Below are 9,571 nucleotides of genomic sequence, written 5' to 3'. Positions count from 1 at the left end.
ACTCAGAAATCCGCCTGCCTCTGCCTCCAGAGTGCTGGGATTAAAGGCGTGCGCCACCACGCCCGGCTTACACAGTTTTTAAAATTCTGGTTTGCTTGCTTTTTTAGTATGCCTTTTTGTTTCATAAAGAGAAAGAAAGCTAGGAGTTGAATGGGTGGGAAGTGGGAAAAAGATGGGGGAGGGGAAACCATGGTCAGAATGTACTGTATGAATTTGTAAAAAGAAAGAAACAGGCAAGAATAATTCAGTCTCGATAGCTTGTCAGGCAGCGATGGACCATAGAAAGGAGAGTTGGGGTGGGTGTAGCTGGAGGGACGGCTCTGTTGGTCAGAGCACTGGATGCTCTTCCATGAGACCTGGGCTCAGTTCCTAGCACCCGAATGGAGGCTCCTAACCACCTGTAACTCAGTTCCACAGGTTCCCGTGCCGTCTTCTGGCCTCCATGAGCCCCAGTACTTGTGGTGCAGACATACCTGCCGGCAAACACCCATACACATGATACAAAAATAAATAAACCTTTGTAAAGAAAGAAACCGGGTGGGGAGGGTAGGTGCGGATGTGGAAGTGGTACGTACCTGTGTCCCACGTTGGGGACATTGGTACAGGGCTGGTGCAGACAGGTACTGGGCTGCTGGCTCTAAAGGGAGTGTCTTGGACACTGGGCTGGCTGCCTCTGCCTTCTCTCAGCTTGGCTTGCTGTCTGGTTCCTCCCATTTCTTGCTTCCTTCCCTGGGGTCCTTCTTCCTCCCCGCTGCACTGGCTGGCTGGTTCTCTGTCCTCATGGCCTCCTCCCTGAGGAGCCAGGTAGTTCTGGCATCTTTCACTGCTTGGATCCTCCCCCCCAGAAAGTTAACCACTCCCAGTATTCACAGCTACTCCAGGGCTCCTGGTCCCAGCCCAGCCCAGCCCACCTTGCTTGTATGTCTGAGCTGCTGCTCTCCCACGGTGTTCCTCCCAGAGGTAGTACTGGGTGCTCCTCCTTCGTCTGCACGACCTGCTGATGGCTGGGTCCAGTGTCCTTTCCCTGTATTTGGTCACCTGCCTTGAGAGCTGGCCTCTGTGGTGACTGTGCTAATACCATGAGGCTGCCTCTCTATAGCACGTTCTTTCCGTTCAGCCCAGAGCCTCCTCTTGGCTTCCAGGGTAAAGTCTGAGCTCTCTAGAATAATCCACCAGCATCTTCCCTGCCCTCCTGCCTCCCCACTGGGCTCCAGTGATGAGGACCTGTCAGTATAATTATGCTTTTGCCTACCCAGTTTCCTCCTGTGGTGCCCAGACCATGCTGAGGAAGCGCTGACTGTCACAGGCTCGGTGTCTCTGCCCTCCACCTTTACTTCCACTGATTGTGACCTGATGTTTATCTGCAAAGAAGGAGTGTGTGTGTGTGTGTGTGTGTGTGTGTGTGTGTGTGTGTGTGTATGTGTGAGAGAGGGAGAGAGGGAGAGAGAGAGAGATTTTTGGTGGGTTTTTTTTTTGTGTGTGTGTGTATTTTTTCTGGTTCTAGGGATAGACCTCAGGGCTTCATGTATGTTAAATATACTCTACCCACGCTGATCATTTAAGTTTTATGGGTTGCTGGGCACTGGCGCTGCAGGCCTTTAATAAACCCAGCAGGCAGATTCCTCTGAGTTCGAGGCCAGCCTGGTCTACCAGAGTGAGTTCCAGGACAGCCAGGGCTACACAGAGAAACCCTGTCTCGAAAAACCCAAGGGGAGGTGGGGAGTTGAAAATCTAAAAGTTTGTTTTACTATATTCAGATTTATACAACGAATTTTAGAACATTTCGCCACCCTTCAAAGGAAAACCCATTCTTTAGCCATCACTTAGCAATCTCCCAACTTCTTTGGCCCCAGCATCCATTCATTGCTTCGCATCCGTGGCTTTGCCCGCTCTGGACGTCTCCGAATGAAGCAGCCATGTAACCTATCAGGCTGTGAGTCTGGCTTCTCAATTGAGTACCCCATTTCCTGGGTCAAACTGCAATGCGTGTTGCTGTGTGAATGGACCTTTGTCCATCTGACCGTTGATAGACACATGAGTTATCTCAACCTCTGACTGCTCCTATGTGAGATAAGCATTCTTGTGCCTGATCTTTGGAAACTAACCACCTGAGGAGCTGCCACTCTCCCTATGCGTCCTTGGCAATGGGACTGGTTTTGAAAGCTTGCTGTCCTCTCTGGGAGTCACATGTCAGCTTTTGTGTCCATCTCCAGTTTCCATGATGATGCACCCAAAGACTACAGACAAGTCTCTCTGACGGCCGTGAAGCAGCGGTTTGAGGATAAGTGCTATGAGGAAATCAGCCAGGAAGAGGTACAACCCCGCTTTGTCACTTAGGCTCCTGGTATGGGTGCCTGGATGGCTCTGTGGTACTTCACTCTGTCCTCCCTACAGGTGCTGAGCTATGCTGCATTGTGCAGTGCATTAGGAGTAAAACAGGAAAGCCCAGAGCCCCCATCTTTCCCTAGCTCGGAGATCCACACCTTCCTCAGCTCGCCGTCTGGAAGGAGGAGCAAACGGTGAGTCTGCTCTGTCTGCAGCCACGCCACGGCTCACTCCCTCACAAATGGTAGCTCTCAGTTTCCTTCTTGACACAGCAACCAAGAAATAAAAGCTTCCTAAGGCAGTTTGTACAGCAGCTCCCAGATCAACCCAGCGGCTTGGGCTTGGCCAAGGCCTGTTCCCAAGCATCGCCTTTTGTTGTTGTTGTTGTTGTTGTTGTTACTCGAGCCTGTCTGTCTTGTTTTATCTCTGTTACTTTCAGGGAGATGGACCTGAACACAGTAGATCCTGTTCAGATCTCTCCCTGCCTACACCATTATTCATCATGGTGCCCTCTGCTCCATGCTGTGGCATAGACGGTAGTTGGTTGTGACTTGAGTAGTGTCTTTGTTAGCTGCCTGCCCTGTGTCTGTCCTTATCTCCCAGACCAGCCCTTTGCTATACCTCCTAGAATAGCTCCCTCACCCACTGAGTTGTGGATCCTGCAACGCCCAGCCTCCTCCCTTGCTAGCCCTGCCTTGGGAGTCCTCAGTGCACTGTGTGCTCCTGAGCAGCCTTCAGTTGGGCACTGGTGCTAGGTGATACCTGACTTATGAGCCATGAGCGTTCTGTGATGGGTGGGTCCTTGGCTTCAGTCACCGGTCTCCTGATGTGAGGAGGCAGCAGTGTGGGGTTCACCTCCTTTAAAACCTGCTACAAAATATCTGCACTGCATCTTCCTCTCTGTGGAGTGGGGGAGATCTGGGTCCTCCTGAGAAGGCCACAGTTTACATTGTGCTCTGTATTTGGTCCTCTTGACTAACTATTGGGGACAGGGTTATCCTTGGGGATATCTCAGACAGACATGTGTACCTACTAGAGGTGGATCACTGATCCTCTAAAGGGCCTAATTTCAGTGTTAAACCGGCTCTCCAAAAGGCCCTTCATAGCCCCTTCAGAAGGGGCTTCCAAAGAGACCTGGGTAACATGGGACATCCACATTCCAGCAGAAAGGCCTGGTGAGTGCAGCAGGCTCTCCCAGAGGCCTGACCCCAGGTAGGCAGGTTTGTTGGCCTTGCCCAAAGACAGACTGCAGTCAGGCCCTGCATTGCCCCTGTCTGGTGTGTCTAGTACCCTGTAGGGTGATGAGTCTGCCAGTTATGAGAAGGGCTCAGGGCCCAAAGCTGACCTATTCTGAAGCCTAACCTTACCCAGTTCTTCCTCCAGTTGATCCCCTGCCCTGAGGGCTCACATCTGCCCTAGCTTCATGTGTGTTTTCTAGAACACACGGTGAGAGCCAGGGGCATGTGGGCATTAAGCCACACGTAGATAGCAGCATTACGTTGGTTCTCCAGGTGCTACCATCTGTGACCAGGGTTTATGTACTCTTCCCTACCTTGCAGGAAGCGAGAGAACAGCCTTCAGGAGGACAGAGGCAGCTTTGTCACCACACCCACCGCAGAGCTATCGAATCAGGAGGAGACATTGCTAGGCAGCCTTCTGGACTGGAGCCTGGAGTGCTGCTCTGGCTATGAGGGAGACCAGGAGAGCGAAGGCGAGAAGGAGGGTGATGGTGAGTGCCACTCGTGCTGGGGAAGGGATGTGGCATGCGGGTGACACGTGATCTGAGGGCCATCTGGCACTGTGCTAAGGAAAGAAGCGAACACTAGGGTCAAGGGTTTCCCCCACCTAATAGGGAGCGAGGATATACCATCCCTATCTGGGTCTTTGCTGGTTGAAGGACCTCACTTAGACAGATCCTGTTGCGTGCGCGCATGTGTGTGCGTGTGTGTGTGTGTGTGTGTGTGTGTGTGTGTGTGTGTGTGTACTGCAGGAGGTCCTCTTCCCTGTGTTCTGGCGAGGAACATTGACTTAGGCAAGTTTCACCTGCTTTTCCAATTGCTTGCTTTTGTGTCCACTCCGATAAAGTGAGTTAGGTGACAAGTTTGTCACTCTCTGCTGCCCTGTGGGTTATCAAGGGGAACCTTTCCAGCTTGAGAGAGTCAAACTCACAGACAAGGCTTTTACGTAAGCAATAGCCTGGGCCCTCCAGTCCTGAGCAGCTGGAGGGTCCCAAGTTCTAATACTTAAGCTATAAACACCCCACATTTTCTCAGTCACAGCTCCCAGCAGACTCCTTGATGTCACCGTGGTCTACCTGAACCCAGAAGAACATTGCTGCCAGGAGTCCAGTGATGAGGAGGCCTGGCCAGAGGACAAGATCTACCCAGCACCAGGCACCCAGGCACCTCCAGCCTCAGCTCCCAGGCCCCTTCTCTGCAATCGGGGAGATCGGGCCAAGGACATTACGACCTCCGGATACTCCTCTGTTAGCAGCTCCAGTCCCATAAGCTCCCTGGATGGTGGCATGGGGGGCTCTCCCCAATCTACCTCAGTGCTCTCTGTGGGCAGCCACTCAAGCACAAAGCCTTGCCACCATCAGGCCAAGAAGTCATGTTTACAGTGTCGTCCCCCAAATTCCCCAGAGAGCGGTGTTCACCAGCAGCCGGTAAAGCGCCAAAACCTGTCTGTACACAGTGACAAGGACACGAACCTGGCTTCCTGAAGCTCTGAGTGTGTTAGCCTTCACCATGGTGAATGTTTACTGAGGGAGGGCTGCTGTTGTTCTAGGACACTGCCTATGGGTACTGTGTAGATCCTTAGGGGAGTTCAGTGCAAGCTGTCAGGACATTGAGCTCGGTGACCAGCTCAGCCTCTCCGTGTCGGACAGCAGCCACCCAGCTGTCATGCGCACCTGTGAAACCCATCCCTGTCTACCCTTCTGTGTCCTGCTGTCTCTGGGAGCATGAGCCTCTGTGTTGGCATTCACTTTCTGAGGCCAGGAGCTGACAGCCTCCTTGGAATACTAGCGGCCCAGGTGGCCTAACACAGTTCAAACCCTTGCTGGCAAGTCTTGTTTTAGACCAGTGGGGAGCTCTCAAGTGAAGACAGCACTCTCCTCCCACACCCCTTCCGCCTAGGGAGCCTGTGTCCCTGCATATCAGTGTTGACTGTAGCCTAATGGTGTATGAGGCCCTTAAAGCTGGGGTTGCAGGTGTCCCTGTCCCTCCCAAAGTGGTTTGTCTGTGTCCCATTATATCCATGTGACCGTATCTCTGCACTGAATTTGGAGGCCATTCTTTGCCTGTCTTTATTTCTACATTTCTTCTAATGGGGAAAAAAAGGAAGCATTTGAAATAGAGGGTATTGAATAAAAAGATAACAGATCCCCAATATTACTGTGCTTCAACTGAAAAAAGAAAAAATCTAGTCCTGCACAGTGCCTCTCCCGGCAGTCCCGGCAGTCCTGGCAGGCAGAAGGACTGCAAGAGGACCCGAAACTCCCAAGTCACCCTGGCCTGGCTCATCTGACCTCAGAACCAGAAACTCATACCCCCACCCCTTGGTTCTAGCCATATGTTCTTTCCTTGTGAAAAACGAATCTTCCTTGAGGATCACCATAAACAATCACTTGTAATCCCCAAGTCCACAAAGCTGCAGGAGAGCGAGAAGGCAGAAGAGTTGCTGGGTTTGTGGCTGGATTCATTCCGTGGGGAGAAACCAGCAGGGGCTGGTCCCTTTGAGCATGTTGGCGAATGCTTTGCCTTGTGGTTTATAAGGCAGCTGTCCTCGACACCCGGGGAGTCTGCTGAAGCCTGCGCAGATATGCTGACCCTCGAAAAAAGTACCAGGAGTGCCCCAGATACCCTTGAACCACAAGTACAAACTCATTAGCTCTCTCTGTTTTCTGTGCCATCCCTATGGCAGCTCTTTTTTACTACTGTTAGCAGCATTCTGACTACCCTGCCGAGGCATTTTGGTGGTTGTCCTACACCTCTGAGTGTTAACCTGGGATGCATCAGCCTCCTCCCGTGAGAGGGGACAGTAATGCCTGCCTCACAGGAATGCCGTGAGGATTAAATGCATGAGTGGTAATTATCCCTTTACTTCCTCCCACCTTGTTCATGGTCCCCGGATGGCTCCCTGTAAGAGTACTTGTTACCTGTGGAGAGGACCTGGGTTTGCTTCTTAGCACCCACATGATGGCTCACAGTCACCTTAAATTCCAGTTGGAAGGTATCTCACCTCTGTGGCCACCAGGTCTACATGTGGCACACAAATATATATGATTCACACACACAATAAGATCTCAGCCCACTTCCAGCCTGCACCTGTAGGAAACAATGACTCCAGGCACACACCTGGGTCCCTCTGACTTCTACGAGGTCTTAGTCTCCACAGGTCTTAAGTGTCCCTGGGCTACTGGAGGCCCAGTGTAAGTAGGAATGCCCATCTTCTATCCCAAATATGGCAGTGGAACTGCCTAGATCTCAGTTCCTTTCCCACTTAACACTGGGCTAACTTTCTTACTCTTTGTACCGAAACAACCAGGGTTACCTTACTTCTTAGGCTCTACAACTAATAATTTATATCTCCAGTACTGCTGAGCACTGTTCCCTGTCCTCATTTCTTTCAGCAGCCAAGCACATTTTTCACAGTAGAAACAAATGGAAAAGCTGTGTCTAGTGGCAGGCTTCTAAGAGATGGGAGAAGGAGGCTGCAGAGGCAGCTCATTGGTTTGTAGCATTTGCTGCTTGACCAGAGGACCTGAATTCAGATCCACAAACCCACTCTCAACCATCTATAACTCTAATTTCAGAAGATCCAGTTTGCTCTTCAGGCCTCCTTGGGCACTAGGCATGCAAGTTGTACGTTGACATACAAGTGTTTTAATTAAGAAATAATTGGGCCGGGCGGTGGTGGCGCACACCTTTAATCCCAGCACTTGGGAGGCAGAGGCAGGTGGATCTCTGAGTTCGAGGCTAGCCCGGTCTAAAAAGTGAGTTCCAGGACATCCAGGGCTACACAGAGAAACCCTGTCTCGAAAAACCAAAAAAGAAAAAAAAAAAAAGAATTAATTGAAATGGAGACGGGAAGGTTGTAAATTCAAGGTCATCAGATACATAGTGAATTGAAGGCCAGCTGAGACTACATGAGATTGCACAATCTGACTCGATGAAGAACATAGAATAATGTACTGATAATCTATCCCAAACAAGTCAATCTAAAGCATGAATTGACAAGCTGGCCTAGCTTGGTAGATCTTTGAAGGCAAAGACCGTTGCTCTGACCCTTAGCTGCTGTGTTTGCATGTGTCCTATTTACGGCCTCCTGGCCATTCTCTGGGCTTCAGCCTCCCCTCCGCCTATCTGACACTCCTCTGTCTCTTGCACAACCTTCCATGACGTAGACCAGCTTAGCAGACCTATTCTAAGTGCCACATGCTCCAGATTCCCTGGGCTTCATTGTTCACGTCTGGCGCCTGACATTCCTAAGATGTTCCTTGACCCAGTTCTAACATTGTCTTCTGGCCATATGCTTGATTGCTAAGTCACCCTGGAGTCAGCAAGACCGCTTATCTCTGCTTTCAAAGTAGGTTCGGCAAAACCTGGTTAAGACAGAAAACCAAACTTTAGAGGGTCACGGATGCCCTGCCAGAGAGTATTAACTGATTAGCCAAATCAATCGTTAGCTATCTTATCTATGGTGGCACGGTCCAGGTTCCAGTAGAGCCTTTGCATCCTCCCCGGGGGTGGGGTTAGGGCGGGGCCTGGGATGATGGGTGGAGCTTGAGATGGATTCGCGTTTTGGAGCTGAACTTGCTCGCTGTGCTCAAGATTGGGTAGCCTACCCGGAAGTGGGCGGCCTTCTGCCCGGAAGGCGCGGGACTCCTTGGCGGCGGCAAAAATGCTTGGTGTTAAAGGAAACTACCTACTACCCGCAGACTGCGCGCACCGGTGGGTCTCGTGCAACAGAAGGGAATTGGGCGGACGGGAGCGAGGTTCGGAGGTTCACACAGTACCTGTCCTCAGGCTGGTAGCGGAGCTGCAGGGCGCCTTGGACTCCTGCGCCGATTGGCAGCGGCAGTTGGAGCGGAGCCTGCGCGTTTCCAGGAGGCTGCTGCAGGTCTGGTACGCGGACCCAGGACCTCCAGTCCAGTCCCTCCTCGGACCATCAGGATTATGCAGAGTCCCAGGGCTTAGAAGGCCAAATACAACTGCATGCTTTTAGACTCCTGTTACCATTGCTATCCTTCCCCCTTATCCTTCAGGGTCTGAGGCTGGAAATCTGCTTAGGGATAAAATGTTTGAACCATACCATGGCGGCCCTGTCTTTGCAGGGAACCAGCCAGGACCCCATCTCCAGTTCCAGAAACCAAGGAAGAGGACCCAAGTCCAGGTAAACGTCAGCTGCTTTTTATGGGTGCTGTCCCTGGCCTTTCTCTGGCTTGCTGTCATGGGGGAATCCATCCTGGGAGAGTGAGGAGGAATTCTTGCATGGTTCTTGACGTTCATAGCATGTGCACCGAGTTCTCAAGACCTGGAGGAGCTGGAACTTTTGACCCAGGCACTGGAGAAGGCTGTACGTGTGAGGAAAGGCGTGTCCAATGCTGGACAAAAAGACAGAACCCCCACTCTGACATCTAAGGCAGCCACTTCTGGTGCCACTGCCTCCTCCCATCCTCGGGCTCCCAGCCGGGGTGGCAGCCGTGTATTGGGTGCAAGATCCACCAAGGGTATACAGCGGGCCACGGCCCCTGCCAAAGATTACCCTGAGTACAAACTTCGATCAAAAGGAGATAAGACCCATGTAAGAACACAAGACCAAACTACTGGGTATGGACCAGACCTCAGGGACCAACAAATGACCCCTGCTCATCACACCACAGAACTCTTCACATTAAAGGAGAAGGGGTAAGCTTCCCAGATGTTCGCATCCTGACAGGGCATTGAGCTGGTTGAGGAAGCCCCTGGTGCCGACCCGTAAGGGTCATACACTGAAGCAAACAGGGCAGAACAGGGTTGGGATGGTATCAGGTTTGTCGTTCTGGAGCCTGACCAGCCCATGAGCTCTCTGGACTGGGCAAGCACCCACCCTCCTCCAGAAGCCCTTTTCAAAAAAGCTTGTCAGAATTAGACTGTTAAAGGAGAGGAGGTGAGAAGGTTCGCCCCTAATGGGTTCTGAGCCATGAGTAAGAATGACAGCCCTCGGCCGGGCGTGGTGGCGCACGCCTTTAATCCCAGCACTC

General features: G+C 51.8%; 2 protein-coding genes and 1 long non-coding RNA gene across 4 annotated transcripts in view; 2 read left to right on the top strand and 1 right to left on the bottom strand.

Moving 5' to 3' along the window:
* Positions 1 to 5,705, top strand: part of Ccnf (cyclin F) — a 27,853-nt gene extending 22,148 nt beyond the window's left edge. The window contains exons 13-16 of the mRNA XM_021149519.2: positions 2,214 to 2,313; positions 2,395 to 2,519; positions 3,885 to 4,054; positions 4,599 to 5,705. Of these exons, the coding sequence (XP_021005178.1) occupies positions 2,214 to 2,313; positions 2,395 to 2,519; positions 3,885 to 4,054; positions 4,599 to 5,047 (844 nt within the window). The 3' untranslated portion in view covers positions 5,048 to 5,705. The remainder of the gene's footprint in view (positions 1 to 2,213; positions 2,314 to 2,394; positions 2,520 to 3,884; positions 4,055 to 4,598) is intronic.
* Positions 5,706 to 7,238: 1,533 nt separating this feature from the next.
* The window catches only part of LOC110283868, a 9,351-nt gene continuing 7,018 nt past the window's right edge, over positions 7,239 to 9,571 (bottom strand). Inside the window, exons 2-3 of the long non-coding RNA XR_002376884.1 lie at positions 8,345 to 8,539; positions 7,239 to 7,930 (exon numbers count right to left, since the gene is read on the bottom strand). This is a non-coding gene — a long non-coding RNA (uncharacterized LOC110283868). The remainder of the gene's footprint in view (positions 7,931 to 8,344; positions 8,540 to 9,571) is intronic.
* Tedc2 (tubulin epsilon and delta complex 2) overlaps positions 8,119 to 9,571 on the top strand; it is a 5,954-nt gene continuing 4,501 nt past the window's right edge. Inside the window, exons 1-4 of one of the 2 annotated variants that reach the window (XM_021149418.2) lie at positions 8,119 to 8,279; positions 8,355 to 8,453; positions 8,663 to 8,721; positions 8,840 to 9,236. In XM_021149418.2, the coding sequence (XP_021005077.1) occupies positions 8,230 to 8,279; positions 8,355 to 8,453; positions 8,663 to 8,721; positions 8,840 to 9,236 (605 nt within the window). In that variant the 5' untranslated portion in view covers positions 8,119 to 8,229. The remainder of the gene's footprint in view (positions 8,280 to 8,354; positions 8,454 to 8,662; positions 8,722 to 8,839; positions 9,237 to 9,571) is intronic. The other variant, XM_029471294.1, reaches the window with a different exon arrangement.

This window comes from Mus caroli, chromosome 17 (genome assembly GCF_900094665.2).
Source record: "Mus caroli chromosome 17, CAROLI_EIJ_v1.1, whole genome shotgun sequence".
Taxonomy (NCBI): Eukaryota; Metazoa; Chordata; class Mammalia; order Rodentia; family Muridae; genus Mus; species Mus caroli.
Note: the sequence above shows the minus strand (reverse complement) of the source record. Positions and strands in the feature narration are given on the sequence as shown.